The sequence below is a fragment of the Nicotiana tabacum genome, chromosome 18 (assembly GCF_000715075.1).
Source record: "Nicotiana tabacum cultivar K326 chromosome 18, ASM71507v2, whole genome shotgun sequence".
In the NCBI taxonomy this organism is placed as follows: domain Eukaryota; kingdom Viridiplantae; phylum Streptophyta; class Magnoliopsida; order Solanales; family Solanaceae; genus Nicotiana; species Nicotiana tabacum.
The window spans coordinates 93,222,739-93,243,007 of NC_134097.1; the positions used below are offsets into that span (position 1 = coordinate 93,222,739).

The 20,269-nt window shown below is 38.3% G+C and overlaps 1 protein-coding gene across 9 annotated transcripts; it reads right to left on the minus strand.

Annotated features, from left to right (window-relative positions):
* Positions 1-6,241: 6,241 nt before the first annotated feature.
* On the minus strand, positions 6,242-12,674 carry LOC107775161 (replication protein A 70 kDa DNA-binding subunit B). 9 transcript variants are annotated; one of them, XM_016594852.2, is made up of 8 exons: positions 12,221-12,666; positions 11,831-11,903; positions 10,562-10,714; positions 9,042-9,318; positions 8,835-8,925; positions 7,573-7,697; positions 7,415-7,493; positions 6,242-6,496 (listed from the first exon to the last, which is right to left on the minus strand). In XM_016594852.2, exons 2-8 carry the CDS (start codon positions 11,888-11,890, stop codon positions 6,379-6,381), a joined length of 903 nt encoding a protein of 300 aa, XP_016450338.1. In that variant the 5' UTR covers positions 11,891-11,903; positions 12,221-12,666; the 3' UTR covers positions 6,242-6,378. The 9 variants fall into 9 exon arrangements, with proteins under 9 accessions (XP_016450338.1, XP_016450337.1, XP_016450336.1 ...); XM_016594851.2 differs by having other exon boundaries at positions 9,024-9,318; positions 12,422-12,657; XM_016594850.2 differs by having other exon boundaries at positions 9,024-9,318; positions 12,221-12,657.
* Between the last annotated feature and the right edge of the window lie 7,595 nt (positions 12,675-20,269).

The following is a 20,269-nucleotide window of genomic DNA, read 5'->3' on the forward strand; positions in this document are numbered from 1 at the left end:
CGACCGAACTCAACCAAAACTCGCACTTTGAGAACTTAGCATACAACTGACTATCCTTTAGGGTCTGAAGGACCACTCTGAGGTGCTGCTCATGCTCCTCCTGACTGCGGGAGTATATAAGAATATCGTCAATGAAGACTATCACGAACAAGTCCAAATAAGGTCTGAACACTCGGTTCATCAACTCCATGAACGCTGTTGGGGCATTAGTCAATCCAAATGACATGACTAAAAACTCATAGTGCCCATACCGAGTGCAAAATGCTGTCTTAGGGACATCAGACGCCCTAATCCTCAGCTGGTGGTAGCCAAATCTCAAATCTATCTTTGAAAACACCCTCACACCCTGAAGCTGGTCGAATAAATCGTCGACCCTCGGCAGTGGATACTTATTCTTAATTGTAACCTTGTTCAATTGCCGGTAATCGATGCACATTCTCATCGAACCATCCTTTTTCTTAACAAACAACACCGGCGCACCCCAAGGCGAAACACTGGGTGTAATGAAACCTTTCTCAAGCAAGTCCTGCAGTTGTTCCTTTAACTCTTTCAACTCCGGCGGGGTCATACAATATGGCGGGATAGAAATGGGCTGAGTGCCCGGGGCCAAATAAATACAAAAGTCGATATCCCTGTCGGGCGGCATACCCGGCAAGTCTGAAGGGAAAACCTCAGGAAACTCCCGAACAATAGGCACAGAATCAATAGAAGGGGCCTCGGCGCTAGAATCGCGAACATATGCCAAGTAGGCCAAACATCCCTTCTCGACCATACGCCGAGCTTTCACATACGAGATAACACTGCGGGTACAATGACCAGAAGTCCCCCTCCACTCTAAACGGGGTAAATCCGGTAAGGCTAAGGTCACGGTCTTGGCATGGCAATCCAAGATAGCATGGTACGGGGATAACCAATCCATCCCCAATATAACATCAAAGTCGACCATGTCCAAAAGCAACAAATCAACACGGGTCTCAAGACCCCCAATCACTACGATACAAGAACGATGAACTTGGTCGACCACAATAGAATCACCCACCGGTGTTGACACATAAACAGGAATACTCAACGAGTCACTAGGCATAACCAAAAAGGGTGCAAAATAGGACGACAGATATGAATATGTAGATCCGGGATCAAATAGCATAGAAGCATCCCTATCACAGACCGGAATAGTACCTGTAATCACAGCATTTGATGACTCAGCCTCTAGCCTGGCTGGCAAAGCATAACAACGGGGCTGGGCCCCACCTCCCTGAATCATATCCCTGGGACGATCTGCTGCTGGTTGACCCCTACCTCTAGCGGTCTGAGCTCCACCTCTAAAACCTCTACCTCCACCTCTATGTCCTCTACCCCCGCCTCTAGCTGGCTGGACAGGCTGTGGGGCAACTGGTGCCTGGATCATCGGGCAAGAACCCTGCTGCTGCGAGCTGCTAGAAACTCGAGGGCAATATCTAGCAATGTAACTCACATCGCCGCAAGTATAACAAGCCCTCGGCTGCTGAGAATAACGAAGTGGTGGTGCACTGATAGGTGCTGATGGTGAACTGAAGAGCTGCTGGTCAGAATACTGCGGCTGAGAACCACGACCACCTGGTGTACCATGAGAAACCTGGAGAGCTGACTGAAAGGGCCTCGAAGGATGGCCTCTACCATAAGAATCCCTACCTCCAGACGAGGTACCACTGAATCTACCAGAATGACGGGGCCTCTTATCAGACCCATGACCACCTTCCTGAGCAAGTGCCATCTCTATCCGGCGGGCACCATCTGCCGCCTCCTGAAATGAAATCTCGCTACCGGTACTCATGGCCATCTGAACACGGATCGACTGGGCCAACCCATCAATAAACATCCACACCCTCTCCCTATCGGTGGGGAGTATCACAATGGCATGACGAGCAAGATCAATGAACCGGGTCTCATACTGGGTGACCGTCATAAGACCCTGCTGGAGACGCTCAAACTGCCTGCGAAGAGCATCTCGCTGAGTAACTAGGAGAAACTTCCCCAGAAATAACTCTGAAAACTGATCCCAGGTCAATGATGGCGACCCTGCTGGCCTGGCTAAACAGAAATCCCTCCACCAAGTCTTGGCAGATCCTGCCAGGCGAAAAGTGGCGAAGTCGACCCCATTGGTCTCTACAATGCCCATAGTCCGTAGAACCTCATGACAGCTGAATATGAAATCCTGAGCATCCTCTGAGGGAGTGCCACTATATGTAGTAGTGAAGAGCTTGGTGAAACGATCAAGCCTCCACAAAGCATCCGCGGACATAGCCGCACCATCACTGGACTGAGCCGCAATACCTGGCTGGGCTGCCACAGCTGGCTGAACTGCTGGAACCTGAGCCTGAGGAGCTACCGGCTCTGGAGTACGAGTATCGGGAGTCTGAACCCAGCCTGAGATGTGGCTGGAGCTGCGGGAAGCAAACCCGGCTCTAGAAATGCCCTCCATAAAGCCTACCAGTCGGACCAAAGCGTCCTAAAGCACTGGAGTGGCTATGAAACCCTCTGGGACCTGAGCTGGGCCCACTAGAATAGCTGGGGCCGGAACCTCCTCCTCAAAATCGACCTAAGGCTTCGTCGCTGGAAATGCTGCTCGGGGCTGAGCTCTGCCCCGGCCTCGGCCTCGCCCTCTGCCCCTAATAGGGGCTGCTGCTGGAGGATCAGGCTGTTGCGCGGTAGAAGAGGAAGCACGTGTCCTCGCTATCTACGAAAGAACAAAGTGGAAAGACAATCAGTACTTGAGAAATAGAATCGCACGACAAGAATGAACAAGGTGAAGTTTTCCTAACTCGGTAGCCTCTGCGGGATAAATACAGACGTCTCCGTACCGATCCCTCAGACTCTACTGAGCTTGTCCGTGAGTTGTGAGACCTAAGTAACCTAGAGCTCTGATACCAATTTGTCACGACCCGGATTTCCCACCATCGGGTGTCGTGATGGCGCCTACTATCGGAGCTAGGCAAGCCAAATATTTAAAACACCTTTGCTGCTTTCTTTCAAACAATATAATAAACGAGACAAAATCTAAGCGAAAGACTTAAATCTAAAGCAACTGAAAACCAAAAGTGCGGGACTACTACAGAATACTACAATCAATGTCTGAAGGGAAAATACATCATGTTTGTCTGATACAAAATAAACAAACAAAAAACATGGAAAGGGACTTCGGCCTGCGAACGCCAGCTAGGCTACCTCGAGAGTCCCTGGACTGAAGATAGCTCCCAGAAGTCCTACTGTTGCAGTCCGTAAGCTGCTCCCTGATCTGTGCACCAAAAATGCACAGAGTGTAGCATCAGCACAACCGACCCCATGTGCTGGTAAGTGCCTGGCCTAACCCCGACGAAGTAGTGACGAGGCTAGACAGTACCTACCACAATTAACCTGTACAGATATATATACAACAAGTGCAAGAAAACAATAACAAGATAATACAAAGTAAAACTGGGAGGGGACATGCTATCGGGGAGTAACAGATAAAAATGAAATATCGGAAATAAATAGAAGAAACTCCGGTTTCCATGATATATATATATATAGTGGACGGCGTGCTACACGATCCCATAATGTCATATATAAGTGGACGGCGTGCCACACGATCCCATAATATCATATATAAGTGGACGGCGTGCCACACGATCCCATAATATCATATATAAGTGGACGGCGTGCCACACGATCCCATAATATCATATATAAGTGGACGGCGTGCCACACGATCCCATAATATCATATATAAGTGGACGGCGTGCCACACGATCCCATAATATCATATATAAGTGGACGGCGTGCCACACGATCCCATAATATCATATATAAGTGGACGGCGTGCCACACGATCCCATAATATCGATCGTAATATCTGACTTCATATAGTAGACCCCTTCAGGGGAGAATAACAACTCAATACCTTTAACCCGGCAAGGGTACAGCTAACAGCCCAAAATATCCCAACAAGGGAGAGTACATATATCAGTCTACACATCCCGGCAAGGGAGTACTCACAACACATTCCCTTTTTAAATCACTTCTTCCTCAACTAACACATTCATGTTCGAGCTAACGCTCCTAAAGTACACCAATCACAATTCTACCTCAATCGTTCACATTATATGAAACTCATCAAGTAAACAAGGAGATTGTGTCACATTATTCGAATTAAAAGCAATTAAGACCCACGGTCATGCTAGACTCCGGTGCATAGATAACCGTTACCATGCCTATACACCGTACTCCACATTAGCAAGTAGCAAATAACATCCTAATCCTATTCCCTCAAGCCAAAGTTAGAACAAACACTTACCTCAAATGCTCCAAACTCAACTCACGCTTCTAGTATAGCTTTACCTCTTGATTCCACCACCAATCCGCTCGGATCTAGTCATAAGTTACTTAATCACATTAATAATTACTAAATGAATCATCCCCAATGCATGAAAATAGATTTTTCAAGATTTTTCCCAAAAAGGTCAAAAATACCCCGGACCCACGTGGTCGAAACTCGAGGTTCGGACCAAAACCCGGTTACCCATTCTCCCACGAATCCAAATATATAATTTGTTTTTAAATCGGACCCCAAATTGAGGTCCAACTTCTCAATTTGTAGAAAACCTAGATTCTACCCAAAACACCCAATTTTCCCCATGAAAATCTTTGATTTGAAGTTGAAATTATATTAAAAGATGTTAAGGGATAAAGAAATTAAGTTAGAGATCACTTACCAATCATTTTGGAGAAGAAAAGTTATTTGGAAAATCGCCTCTTAGGTTTTGTTTTTTTTTTTGAAAATTGAAAAATGACTGAGATTTCCGAACTTGTATACCTTTCTGAGGACCTGGCACGGACCGCACAAAAATGTGTTGCGGCCGCGCCGAGTGGGAGAAAAGTGGGGCTTCTCTGAACCCTTCCAGCGTGGACCGCACTGTTTTGGTGCGCGGCCGCGCTGGCTAACCTAAAACCCTAGCCCTCAGACTCAGCCACGCGAACCGCACAAAAATGCATCGCGGCCGTGCGGCTCCAGCGCGGACCGCGCGGAAATGACCGCGGCCGCGCTGGTGTCTGCAACACCTGAACCTGCATTTTCTTAAGTTCAAGACCTCCCGGGCCCCATTCAAAACTCACCCGAGCCCTCAGGGCTCCAAACCAAACATGCACACAACCTTAAAAACATCTTACGGACTTACTCGTGCGATCAAATCGCCAAAATAACATTATATACATAGGATCAAGCCTCAAACACATGATTTTCTTTTCTTCAACTTTCATAACTCAAATTCTCCATTTTTAGTCCGAAACACGTCATATGACGTCCGGTTTTAGCCAAACTTTACAGATAGTGCTTAACACATATTTAAGACTTGTACCGGGCATCGGAACCAAAATACGAGCCCGATACCTATATTTTCTAACTCCTTTTCATTTCAAATTTTCATATCAAATTTCAGAAAAACAATTTCTTTCAAAAATTCATTTCTCGGGCTTGGGACCTCAGAATTTGATTCTGGGCACACGCCTAAGTCCCATATTATTCTACGAACCCTCCGGGACTGTCGAATCACAGGTCCGGGTCCGTTTACCCAAAATATTGACCGAAGTCAATATTATGCATATTAATACCAAAATTCATCAAATGTTTCACATAATTCACATATTCTAACATAAAAACTTTCCGGCTACGCGCCCGAACTGCGCACGCTAATCGAGGCAACTAAAAGCGAGGTTTTCAAGGCCTCGGGAGCACGGAACAAGGAAAAATTACGGTGATGACCCCTTGGGTCGTCACACAGAGCCTTCAATTAATTTACTACTACCAGAAATTATAGTAACATTTGCCTTACACATATTTAAATGAGAGAAATATTTCTTCTCTTTGAATATTGTATGTGTCGTACATGAATCAATTAAATAAATATTTTTACAATTGAACTTTGATCCAAGTTTGCTTTGTGGAATATCCATATTTGCTTCCCATTATTTGACATAGAAAAGAAATATACGAATAAACATTAGTATTTTCAAGCCAATGACAGAACATACTTTTTTTTTGTTTGAAGATGTTGAGCGAAGATATTTTATTAAGCTCGGACAGTAAGCCACAATACCTGGGTGTTAACATCACACTTTGGTTGCAGCTCGCACAACGAATAATTTTCGGCGAATGAGTTCTGTACTGCTGCCCACAGTGTGAACATAGTAACTCATAGAAATCTTGGTCATTAGTCGGCAATGATAATTTACCTTCCACATAAAAGAGTTGTATTTGTGAAAGAAGGGGATAGAAGTAGATTAATTCAGTTGGGGTTAAAATAGTAAAGTACCTTAGATGTATACATATTAGCAAGCAGGAAATACACATACAAGAGGTTGTGACTAAATATTAGCAATTGGTACAATATCATTATCTTCTGGCGCCATCACAAGTGACAAAGCAGCCCTCGAAGAATTTTGCTGACTGTATCTCATCAATCTTGGTCGGTTGTCTGCGACCCTGTACATGTATAGAGCATTTCATTGCCAACAAAATGTCAGGTACATTTTAAATGACACTAAAAGGTTGTGATAAGCTTTAAAGACGTAGGAAAAAGTAGGAATATGTTGTTTCAATGAGAAATTATTACGTAGAAGCACGGGAAATTAACAGAAAGTACCCAAAAAAACTGCATCTTTCAATTGACCATAACTATAATACAGATAACATAATTTTCACCCGACCACAACTCCAACATATAGTACATATATGTGTTATGTTGACATATAGCGTAGCCATTTTCTGAGGATACAGATAAGAAACTCTGGTTATTAGCTCAAGTGACAGCGACAGTTCCTGTTTGAAGAATAAGTTCATTTTGTAGAAATTTAGTCACTGTTGAATGACAATATTACCTTATTTGTCTGATTGTAGATCAACTATCGCAACAACCAACGTGGTGCAGTACTATTTCATAGATAATCAAAGGAATAGAAGTATATATTGGAAGCGCATAGAAGTGTTGGTTGCTCTTAGCAATGTTACATATAGCGTACCAAAATAGTCACTGAATGTAAGGACAACGTCACACATCCTCAAGAACTATTCGGTAAATTATTTTGGTGAAAAAGTTTGCGTGTAAGCTGTAAGATTTTAAACTCATAAATTTATATTGTACAATGAGATGCAATGTAGTTCAAAACTAATTAAATGAAGATACATAGATACCAAATTGTAATAAACTTGTAATTAACTGATAGAGAAATTTTGAACTAATAGCCTGCTAAGCATGTCCCTTTTTTTTGGTAAGCAGGAAAACATGGTGGTACGACGACGAATTGCATATGCTAGTCCATCTAGTTTTACCTACACATGTTCAGTTTGCATGAAATAAATAGCGAAGTATAAAATTCAATTACATCAATATTTGTTCCATACCAGTTTTGAAGCCTTCCAACCTGAGGATATGGTGGATTTATCAGTATGACTGAGTTGTACCTTGTCGACAATGATAATCCTATATGACACATTATATTAGTAAAGAATTCAGAACAGATCTCTTGCAATAGGAAAAAAAGGGTAATTTTTTTCCATACCGCCATAGGTGGTTCGAGTAATTCGCTTTGCTACAATTACTGGATATTTAGCAACCTGTGCAGCTAGGATGCTTCCATCAACGTCGTCGAAGTCTTCCCACAGCATAAGGATAAAAGAGTTCATACTACAGTAAAAGGAATGGACAATAAATGACACTATCCAAAACAAAATACAATTGTAATAATGTCAGTAAGAGTAACAAAGAAAAGAATGTAAATATAAATATAACAGAGACAATTTGGTAAAATCGTAATTCAAACAATGCTATAAGAATTAACTGACACGTTGGAGCAGGAGATTGAAAGTTGGCAGAAAAGGTTTTTAAATGGTGCATCTTGCGTGTCTAAGCAAACAAATACAGCATGACTCATATAGGTTTTTTCAGTTTGGAACTAATGACTACTGGAGTATGTAGTTTATCACTGCATTTTCTAAAAGCTACGTACTGAATACATAATAAAAATTTATATTTTAGGGCACAAAAAATAGAACAAATAAATTACCAAGTAAATTGCCAGGTATAAAGATTGAGAAGAGATTTTTTTTGCCTATATAGGAACTTAAGAAGTTGTCTAATATTTTTTGAGGAAGTAAGAGATCATTTGGAGAAATGAGACACGTCTATCTAATATATTAAAGGTACCTTCACATTTGAAAATAATAAATCTTTTTGAACGGATGATCTTCTGGAATGAGTAATAAAACTTCTTAACTGATATTATATGTGAATCATGCTTAGCTACAGAAATGACATGGACAATAGAAAATGGGGAGTTTCGATCTCCCATTGGCTAATGAAGTCTTCGTGAGTAAGATGTTTCAAATAATAGCAGTCAATATTTACATTAAAAGAAGCAGTATTAGACACATTTCAAACTTCTTCGCATTTCTTTTCTCATGAGCAATGCTGGATTTTATCTGGGGCAAGGTAAAAATAAAAATTTGTACTAAAGCATGGTGATCACTGAAATATTGTAGCTCAAAATGTCAAGATAAAGAGAAAATTGGATTATGTCTGAAAGCTGATACAGTTTCCTTTTGGGGATCTTATGCTTTGTTCTATTCATACAAAGATTAAATTTGTTAAGCAAAACGGTAAGGTAAGCGGCATGGATCAAGCTGAAGGTGCAATAAATGAGTCTGACCAAAGTAATCAAGTAAGATGACATCGTGATATAGTATCTGGCAATATATTTGTACCCAATTTTTTTTGGAACCTGTAGTGAAAGTAAAAAGATAAATAGAATGCTAGCCCACTTACCCGGTATCCATTATGATGATTTCACGACATTTGTTACTGTTAGCGCCATCATACTTTATCGACCCACAGTTCACCACGACAGCAATTATGTCTGTTTAATGGACATTGTAAGTGGCTTATAATTTAGACGAATGTACACAGTCCCAGAATGTAAGCATACAAATAACTTTAACTGTGAAAGAGTAGTACGCGTAAAATTATGGTTACCAAATTCCTTATTTTGTTGTTGCTCCTGCAGATATGCAAAATGTATAGTGTTCAACCTTGTCGGAGGTGGGAGCGGTGGGTCTTGTATGTTGTCATCTTTCACCTCTTCGACAACAGTAAATCTATCGATAACCCATTCAAAACGGTTCGTAGGTACTCTGTAGGGTAGAGGAATCCTCACTTTTGCAGTAGATATCAAGTAAGTGGAAAACGGAGTTAGCTTGTGTGCATCCTTTTCTATGTCTTCTCCGTACAAAACAGCAGCTACTTTGTCTTCCTGTATTTTGATATTGTCATGATTTAGTTACCAGCCTCTACAGAAGTGTGTAGATATAAACTTATAGAGACATATAAATATAGAGTATTGAAATATTCAAATAGTCAACAAGTGCAGTACTCGTTGCCTTAAACTCATTAAATACATGACAAGTCTGTAGAGAAGTTATTTGTAGAGCATTGTAGCAACACAATATATCAAGAATATGTAAAGATAATGGTATATGCCAAATAGCTACAACAACATGAATATTTGGTCACATTAATAATGATTGTGCCCCAATTGAGAATCATGAGTCAGTTATTTCTTTAATTAACAGATATTTGTTTAATTAGTGTTTCTTTGGATTTGAAACTGACATCAAAACTTTATCAGTTGTGAAAATATATATGTGTGCCAATCACATATACTCATCTGCTACTTTCTAGTTTTCTGCACAAAAAAAGTTTATGTTTTCAGAACCGAGCCAATATTTGTACAATGATACTGCAAATCAAAATAAGTACCAGAAAAGACAATAGTTGTTCAATATATTTTGTAGTTATAACATAATGAAACAAATGAGCATACAGACGTAAGATAGCTATAATGATATGGATATTATAATTATATTTCTTTAGATCTACATTTTCGGTCGATATATTAATTGGTGCAAAGTGCCTAACTATATTGTTTATACCAATATACAGAGAGATGAAAAAGAAACACATGTAAAAAGTGCTAAGCATGCATAAAATTCAAATGTTCTGATGGCACATGCAGTAATTATTTTCAAAAAGGCTTCCTAAAATCCAAACTGATAGCTCCTAGAACGAATAAAATCCAGCACAGCTGGTTAGTCCTATTAGTAGCTGGAAAAAAATGATATGTCAATGAAGGCAACTTTCGAACAGGGCAAGAGCAAAAACTAATGCCAAAATATCCTTTTAGACAAACCAAGGGTTAAAAGGGAGGAAGTAATTAATCCAAAACAGAAACACAAAAGTTTGGTACTAAACTTTTAATTCAAAGAGGCTGGGCAAGAAAATATGAATCAGGAGCGAATGGTAAATGCGTACAATCCGACTTTAGAGAGCTCTTGTAATATTTACTTTTTAACATAGGCTACGCCAGAAGAAATAATTAACTATATGATAACTTAAGCTGATAAGTTTCTTTCTTTTGTTTAAATTAAAAAATAATGGTGATTGCAATTATATTTCAAACAGTAAAAGAAGTAGTAGCACGGTACACAGAAAATTACATTTTCGTCTTGGACAACAACAATCTGGAATCGGGTCTTTCCATCTTTACTTTTCCTTGGCCGAGGTTTCTTAATGAGATGTACCTTTGAGGTCCACTCTTTTGTTTGTGGAGTGATCTTATCAATGGTTAATCTATACTCCATATATTCTCTCTGCAGTGGAAAAGAAGAAGAAGAACAAAAAATAATAAATCATCATTTGTTGAAAGATATTTTGTGGTAAAGTCAAAACCGCACAAAAGCACGACAAGTTCAGAAGTATATGCAAATATATAGAGAGAAATTCGTCGAAAAAGTCATCTCTCTCCTTCTTACGCTATCCGTGTCATATTAACATGACAAGTACGTAGGTAAAATAGTAAGTTTTAGTGAAAAGATAAGTTTAGACAGCTGATACATCAGTAAAAGTTTTCCCTGATTGTTTTATATATTAGTTCCCTTTGGAAGCATATGGAGTCCGTTCGAAAGATTATTTCAATTCCTTACTGAGAATCAAATAAGCTTTATCTACTACGAACCGAAGTATAAGAAAAAAATAATATAGCAGTGTGAGTGTTCATTTAGAAAGAAATTCCCATGAGACTACAACAAGTTAAAATATAGCTGTAACAGTAAAATAGTTCACAATTTGATCAAGGGAAGATTGTTTTCTTAGACCGAAGAATCGAAAAACAAGTAGACCAAGGGAAGACTAAAAGTCTTTCCCATTAACAAGTTCCGGACTTGAGTAACTCTGATTTTCTTGTTGTTATTAAATCCACCGAGGAAAAACAGAGCAACTTGGTTATGTAGTCCTTTATATATTTCTATCAGAAAAAGATAATAAGTACTTCTAATAAAGAAACTTTTTCAGTTAACTCAGGCACATAAATATGAAGAAGGAGATGAAATATGAAACGTAAAATAATAACCTATAGCGAACAAGCAGAGAGGAAAAAGTAGCAGGAAAGCGGAACCCAAAAAATCAAGAGAATAAAATAATATAATTAAGGAGCAACCTTGGTTAAATTTAATTTATTAGCCTAAAAGAAGAGTATGCAAGCTGAGGTTTTTGCTTTATATAATCTTAAATCAACACTATATCAATTAATGACAACAGAAAGAAGAAAGTAAGGTGGTTGGGTTGGAAAAGTGGGTCTGGCCTGATGATCGCATATCAGTAGGAGGGTAATTTAGTCAGCACATTAAAGATTGTATGAAAGAGCTACAATAAGCTATTTTCAGCTCATAAATCACACAAACATTCGCACAAAGCTCCAGAGCACATACATAAATTGAAAAAGCATATGTTAATCCAAGAGGATTCAGCTTCAGTGTGTCAAGATCCATTGAAAGGTAACAGCTGCTTCACAAAATAAGAAGTTAATTCTACAAAAATCAACAATCGTTAGTATAATAAAATGGTCAACACATTATTTATACTCTACTGTATAAGTTTCGGTCTACCATATAGGGTTCTTCTAATTATATAAATACAACTATTATCTTTGTTTCTTCGTAATCCATTGACTTTGCTCATCAGAAAGTCACCTTCAGTTAACACGATAATTTTTATCCCTTTAACTTTTGTAACTGGTAATTAATAAACATCAGACAACTGAAAAATTCAACAAGTTATCTAGTCTAATCTTAAAATTAAGGATCAGATAAAGTAATAACCTGTCAGGAAACGAGCACAGAGACGAAAAGCTGAACAGTGGAGAAGCGAAGCGAGAAACATCGACAGAAAACCCAAGCAGAACAGAGCGTAATCCAGAATTTATTCAACTATCATAGCTAAACACTTCTATAAACTGTCCAATATAACCTTAAAAGTAAACATCAGATTTGCCAGAAACAAGGGCATCGAAGTAATCTAACCTGAAGAGATAATGTTTAACCCCCAAAATATATTGCTAATCCCCATGAAAACCTGAAGAGATAATGTTTAACCCCAAAAATATATTGTTGGTCTCTGTGAAACACAGGTGTTTGCAAGGTAACAAAACAACTCAAAGCACCAAAAGCAAGAGGATGTTGATGTTACACGTCTGAGAGGAGAAAGAGCCTGCGTATGTAGAGAGAGAGAGAGAAAGACACTGTGAACGGAAAAGTGTAAAATAAAATATGCCGTAAAGAAAATTGTAGGCTTACAGTCTGTCTAGATGATGCTGAAAAGACTAAAATACCCCTAGACGACGAAAAGCTGCTTATTCTCGCTTCTAAATAATAGGAATATATAAAATATATATCATTTGTTGCTAGGCTAAAGTCCTTTCTCGGCGGACAACTCATGGGCCTAATGTCTTCTAAAGTTTTTTGGGTTTTTACAGTATCATTAATAGTCAATATACAATTTTTTATAACATAAAGTCACTTATTAGTAAAAAAAAAAGAGGGTTCTTTACATAACTATATACCTTTTTAAAACCTTTAGCAAATGTTTGGCACTAATTCCTTAACTATATAACGTAAACACTCTGTTTCCTCAACTAATCCCTCAAATGACGCACGGATACAGTTGTTTATAGATATTATTCCCCCTACCTCAAAAGTAGTAAATCGTGAGTTCATGCTAATTTTAGTAGTTTTTTAAATTTGTTTTTGCAAAATTCTTTTTTCTTTCCTACTCCATCCATCTCAAATTATCTATCTGTTTCTCTTTTATACACCTTTAAAAAATATTAAATAGGAAATATTTTTGAGTATTTTACTCTTTTTTATGTCTTAGGATATAATCTCTCTTCATTTAGTACTTAAACATAATTAAGGTATTTGTAACCTTCAAGAACAATTAATATTAAGGGTAGTGTTTAACCTAAAAATCGAGTAACAATTAAACTTGTAATGTGATTTCAATGATACATGATTTCACTTAATACCAATTGGTTAATTTAGAGATACGTGATGAAATTGATAAGAATATAGAACAAACCGACGTTTGGACAGCATCCTCGAGCTTGGTGAACCCTCGAGAACGATAAAGCGGGAACAGTCAAAGAACACTAATTGAAGAACAATAATTAAAGAGCAGTAAGCTGATGAGCAGAAGAAAGAAATATTATATTGCCTTGATTTGTATCACTGTGAGGGTCCTTACAAATGATGAGGATCCCTCTTTATATACTAGAGGAATCCTAATTGAGGTACAATTCTAATTACATAAGTAAATCTCATGATTGATACAAATAACCGCCCTTGATTTGATCCTTTTCGAGATTTTCACCATGATCTCCGACCGGTTACGGATAGTTCGCCTTTCCATTATTGTGTTTCGCTCGAAGCCGGTCATATCCGATCTCGACGGGTGCCTCGATCTCCAACTAGGTGCTTTGTCTCCGTGTTCAAGTCTGATCCCTTACGAGGCAGACCCTTGAGGAAGTCCTCTAATCTCGAAATAATGACAAAATCGGGCAAGCCCGATTTTACCCGTATACATACCCTCGTTTCTTAGAGTGTAATGAAAAGAATGAACTGAGTCTTCGATTTCGTTCATCAATCAATTATGACATCATCCTCGTGATGTGAGCAATTGAGGTTACCGAAACGTCACATCGGTACAGTTAGGGGTGTCAATAGATATTCGAAAACCGACTAAACCGACCGAACCGTACCGCACCGAACCGATTTTTTAGGTTTCTTTGTAAGAAACCGTAGGTTTTTATATAAATATATAACCACACCGATAATTAGGGTAGGTTATTTATTTTATAAAAATAAACCGAAAAAATACCGAACCGTACCGAATAAATTTTACATGTAGAAATTATATTTATTTAGTAAGTTTAAAAATAATAATGCATTAAATTTTCCTTGAGCCTTGGAATTTTGAAAACTATTACAAGCCAACAAGTAATTAAACTCAAAATACTAATTCCTAAAACCTATTATGCTACTTCTACTTAAACTAAGTTATTTCAAGTATCTTTATTAGCAAGACACAAAGTATTCTAGCGATTATGAGTAGCAAACTACAATGTATTGAATATGTTTTCTTTCATATAATTTAGATTTATCTTTTTGAATATTTAATCTTCGATTGACTTTATTCTTGAGTCCCAGCTTGGTATATCTTTCAACTCATGTGATTAATATTTTCTTTGCCTTTGTTTAATTCTTTTACGCTGTTGTAGAATAGTTGATGGATCTATACTCTAGCCATTTTTTTTAATTCATCACCCTTTAAACATTAAAAATGTCTAGAGAGTTTTGCTAAGTCCTATAAAAGAACGTATGTTATTGCAATTCTACTTCTACTAGTGAATTTTATATAATATTAAAAAAATACTGAAAATTAACCGAACCGTACCGATACCGAAGAGAAACCGACATGATTGGGACGGTTTCGAAAAGTCTAATTTTGGTTATACATAATAGAATAACCGAAAAATTGGTATGATACAAATTTTATAAAATAACCGGCCGAACCGAACCATTGACACTCCTAGGTACAGTTCCCTAAACCATTAATGCTTGCAAGTGGCGATCAACCACTAGCACCGCCGAACCGTCATCGTAAATCTATAAATATAGGCTCTTTGGTTAAATCAAAATTTTACTTTCACCTCCACCAAGTTTTCTAAGTATCTTACTCTCTCTATCCCTTCTCTTTCACCACCCGTTGAGTCAAATTTGTTAGTGCCAAAGATACGTTTGCCTACGGGCCTGGACCTTCATGTCTCCGGCATGGGCTTTAATGAAAGAATCTGCGAGCATTTCAAAAGAATCAATTGAATGTTCGGGTAAAAGCGAATACCATGTCAAGGCCTCTTTCGTGAGGGTTTCTCTGAATTTCTTCAGCAGGACAGACTTAATCTCATGTTGGGCCAAGTCGTTTCCTTTCACTGTCGTTGTATAAGTTGTGATGTGCTTCTAAGGGTTTGAAGTCCCACGTACTTCGGTATGGCCGACATTTTGAATCGTTTCAGAATCAATTCTGGTGTTGCGCTCGGTTTAAATGAAAATTGGGTGTACTTCTTCAAGTCCGGGCCTTCAACACTAGTGGTGCATCCGAAATTTGGTCCATTCAAGTGTGGAACCCTTTCGTGTTCCTATCCATCCGCTCGTTCATTTCTCTGATGAATCTCATGAGTTCGGTTTTGAAGCGATCTTTATCATTGTCATTACTGGATCCGCTACCGGTCCCTCCCAGCTCCATTGAAGTCGACCTCAACCCTCGGGGTGTTATTATCAACTCTTTGAGCCGCCTGATTTGCAGGAACACCAGGAGGAGCTGGGCCTCTTCCGTTTGCATTGTTGGAAGCGCCTGATAATGCCTGCTTTAATTCTGTCATGATTTAGTCCTGCCTTGAGAGATGGCCCATGATGGATTTTTGTTAGTCTCTCAAGATCCTTGTTGTTTCCGCAACATGATCGTCCTTCACTTCATCAGGAGTCATTTTGCTCATATGTCGGGGATATTGTCCACCATGGACTGGAGTTGCAACGTCCCTCTCGTTACAAGTGTCATTGATTGAATCCTTATGTTGAGGCAGATTTTTGGGTGCCTTAGCGCCGTGCGCGATGTTGACATCGTTAGCTATCATTTTTTTGCTATGAAACAAAGAATCAAACAAGTTAGTGATAGATGCAAGGATTAACTCAATTACGCAATTGCCTAAGTCGCACGGTGGGTGCCAAACTGTTTATCCATAAAATGGTACAGTTAAATTTATTGCATGGTTTATAGACAAGCGAATTGGTTTGATAAAAAATGATACATAAATTAAATTAAAAGTGAGACTTAACGTTAAAATCAAAAGAAATAGCAAGTTTTGCTCTGAGAGCAATGCTTCCGAGGATAGCAGTAAGAGCAATATTACTGATCACGCCCAACTATGCCTTATAAAAAGGACAAAGCGATCGTTGCAAATATAATCTAGTTTATAAGTCCGGAGTCGAATCCCACAGAGAACTAAGGCTTAGATACAATTGCTCACTATCACCAAGAATGCAAGCTTGAACAATTCCTAACTTATAGATATTAAGATTCTTGTGTTTAACTAACTAACTAATAAATTAAAATAATAAATTAACACTAAAGATACTACAGGTTGGAGAAAAGATTAAGGAGGTCTAGAGTTATGATTTCCCCAATTATCAGAATCCTTCCCTCTATGTCTTCTATAATTTTGCCTAAGTATTCTCTACCGATCATGAGCGCTCTGCATGTTGTAATTCTCTCCCGAGTAATTACGATAATATACTAGACATAGTCTCCCGAGTTACGCTAGCTGGCTTTACAACTCACTTAGATCACACCCAAAGTTTCGTTATCCCTAATCCCACCTTTAAACCCATGGTTATTGATTTCTCACATACGTCGGGAATGATGTTGTTCAACAACTACCTAAATATGTACTCTCTCCCTAGTAATACATACTAAACAAGTACAGCTAATTGAGGGCCCTTCAATCAACCACAAGAATAATATAGTTGAACAAATAGAGAAAATATTACAGCTCAATTATATAAAAACAAAACAAGAATTTATCATACAAAAGGTTCCATCAATAACCCTAGAAAACAAATTAACTATTCATAATAGTATGTAAAACTACAATACTAAAAGTCATAACCAACAATGAAAAAATAGGAAGAGGAAGGAAAACTCGTAGAAGAATTCTCCGCCTTGCTCCTATTGTGTCTCTGCCTCCTTAGGTCGAATCTGTGTCTCAAATCTGTCCAACCTCTCAAAATATTATTTTTCCATGTATATATACCAAGTAGGGTTGGGCCCAAACAATTACACCTTCTCCTACGTGAAAAAAGACACATTTTCTGGACAAGACGTGTGCGGCCGCGCTTAGACCACGCATATCCACTTTGATTCTGCTTGACGAGCGCGACCGCGCTCTTGACGCACACTTTTTACCCTCTTCTGTTAAGAATTTGGTAAAACGTAAAACATGAAAGTTGTAGCCCTTTGAGTTATATTTCCAGCATTTATTGTGGAGCCCAAATGGAGTTCTGAGCAAAAAAATTATGTCTATTTTGCTAGAAAGTGCGCAATATGCCTACTCGATTCTTCGTTCGTTCTAATTATCATCCGTTGATCTCCGAACACGATCCTAGCTTAATTCCTTGGGCTTTTACTCAGACTTCAAAGCTCTAAATCACTTGAATTCATTCCATAACATCTACATAGCTCGAAATCACTCCTACAAGGCATAAAACACACAATTAGTGCAAAACACTAGCGATTAAAGCTCAAACTCAACTAAAGTGCAGTAAATTGGAATGTAATAATCGACTAAAACATGAGATTATAGCCTATCATCAACACCCCACACTCAAACCATTGCTCGTCCTCAAGTAATCAAACTACACTTTATATAGACACGACCTTTTTTAAACAATTCTCATAACTCATCACACCAAGAATATTTAAAATAGACTAATCACAAAAGCGTAACATCTTTACCTCAAGATTTGACTCACAAGTATCACGCATTATTCATAACTCACCCACTTACTTTAATATAGAGATCACGGACATTACCTTTCCTTCATGAATCAAGTGCCCTCACACAACAAAAGAGAGTAGTTCCACACAATAAAATTTAAGAGCACTTAGGAACTCAAGATAGAAAAAATTCACCCAGTCTCAGAAATAACATTCATATGCCACAAAAGATACACCATAGGCTTGCCCGTAGTGTATTACTCTACTAATCGAGTTCATTCAGTCTAGGATCAAGTAGGACTTTATTTGATTGTAATGTAGGCTGCAGGACGGGTAGGATACATTTAGATATAAGAGTGACTACACCTCCCTAAGCACTTTAATACATATACTTTAGCATTCAAACTCCATACTTATGTCAAACCAAACTCCACCTTCACCTCAATGTATATTACCCCATACATCTTTAAATACAATTACATCAAGACTCACCACTTATCAAGGAATATTTTTTCACAGCAATACAACTTTTTTTTTGCTTTTCTTTCTTTTTCAATTCAAGTGGCTCTTACTCTTTCAAAACAATGCACATTTCTCCTATTTCATTAGTTCCACTCAAAAGCCAAACTAACCACCCCACACTTTAACTTTTACAAAGTTCATAACAATTCAAGTGCTCATGAAAGGTTAGAGGGTTCAAATAGATGGTTAATTCAAACAAATTGGTAAGGCTTGTAGTGTGGTTGCCAAAGAAACATGATTACATGCTAAAAGGGGTTAACTATGATACATAACAATTAGGCCGGTAAAATATACATATCTTGCTCAACAAAAAAACGCCTATATCACTTCCAAGACTGAACAAAACTACTATTTCGCTTTGCAAACACGCGGGGCAAGTTCTAGGCATCAAATGCAATGCACAGAGTAACACCGAAACCTCACACACACATGGCACATAACTCACTCACGTTTGGATTCATCAACACACTCTAGTCAAAGCTGTTAAGCAAAGTTAAAATCATACAATTTAAGATACTTATACAAGAGTCAAAAACTGAGCCTAAGCGTCGCAACCAAAGTACTCACTATTCTCAAGGAATACAAAGTTAAGAGATATTGCTTCATTTCAAAATACAACACATTGGCTCCTATTTCTTAAAAAAAATAAAACTAACTACACCTGTTTAAAATAAAACCCTTGAAAAAGAACCGCGGCACAAAGAAAAACTAAGGGGGAATTATTACACTACCTAAAAAGAAAATCTTTTTGTCTTTTTCTTTAGAGTTAAATCCCTCAAGAAAATTGTCTAATATATCCATCGTCAGGAAAAGTCCAATCTTTATTTTTTTCCTTTTTTCTAAAAAAATAAAAATAAATATTCAATTTAACTAACACAACTAAAATAACATAGAAAGTCACCCAGACAATCTCCTCACCCCACACTTAAAATTGTGTATTGTCTCCAATGCACACCATAACTAATAAAAGGGTAAAAGAGACTCCCTAGTAGGCCAAAGGCCGAAGCACTAACAGGTCATGGGGTACTCAGACTTCTTCCAAACTTGGTCCTTCGTGCGGGTACCTCACACTTAGTTCCAACCATCTTGTTTGATGTTGCATCTTTCCAATGGCTTTGCGTTCCATGCTCCTAAAAATAAAAAATCGACACTACAAGAATAATACAATAATAAAAAAATAAAAAAGAAAGTAAAGCTGGGTTGCCTCCCAACAAACGCTTGATTTAACGTCGCGGCACGACGTGAATCATATTTTGCCTCCACTTCGAACTTATGAATTGGATCCCAAGTTTTGATTATGCTCTGTGATCATGCTCCTGGGATGGTAGAACGAATTTGACTAGCCTAATAAAATAATGTAGTATTCTGCACTTCTTGGCCTTTGGATGAGATGTGTATTCCCGACTTTCTAGCACGAAGAATTCCAGAATGTAGGCATCTTGTTCCTTACTCCTTGACTCCTCAAGTGGCTCGGACGACTCTATTTTCATATCATCATCCATACACAATGTGGAAAATACTTGGAGAATGGACCAATGCGCTCAACTACACAAACATTGGGATTGTCAACATCGTTAACACTAATGACACTAGAGTCAACTAAATATGTATCCTTAATATCCTTGGTTGACTCTAGTATCTCTTTTACGACATTGACATCCTCCAAATATAGCTCGATTAATTGTTGGTGTTCTACTCTGGCCTTCTCCTCTAGCTCATCCTCGTATATTTTTAAATCCTCCAGTATAATGGCAATTTCTGCAGCCAATTCATACTCATACTGGCTACTATCCACAATGTCA

What these genes read in the sequence shown, in the direction of transcription:
- LOC107775161 (XM_016594851.2), bottom strand. Translation starts at nt 11,890, where the DNA reads ATGGATCTTGACACACTGAAGCTGAATCCTCTTGGATTAACATATGCT. An exon ending in TTGTTGTCCAAGACGAAAAT is followed by an intron (nt 9,319 to 10,561) that starts GTAATTTTCTGT and finishes ATCAAAATACAG; the next exon opens with GAAGACAAAGTAGCTGCTGT. An exon ending in ATCATCATAATGGATACCGG is followed by an intron (nt 7,698 to 8,834) that starts GTAAGTGGGCTA and finishes CTTTTACTGTAG; the next exon opens with TATGAACTCTTTTATCCTTA.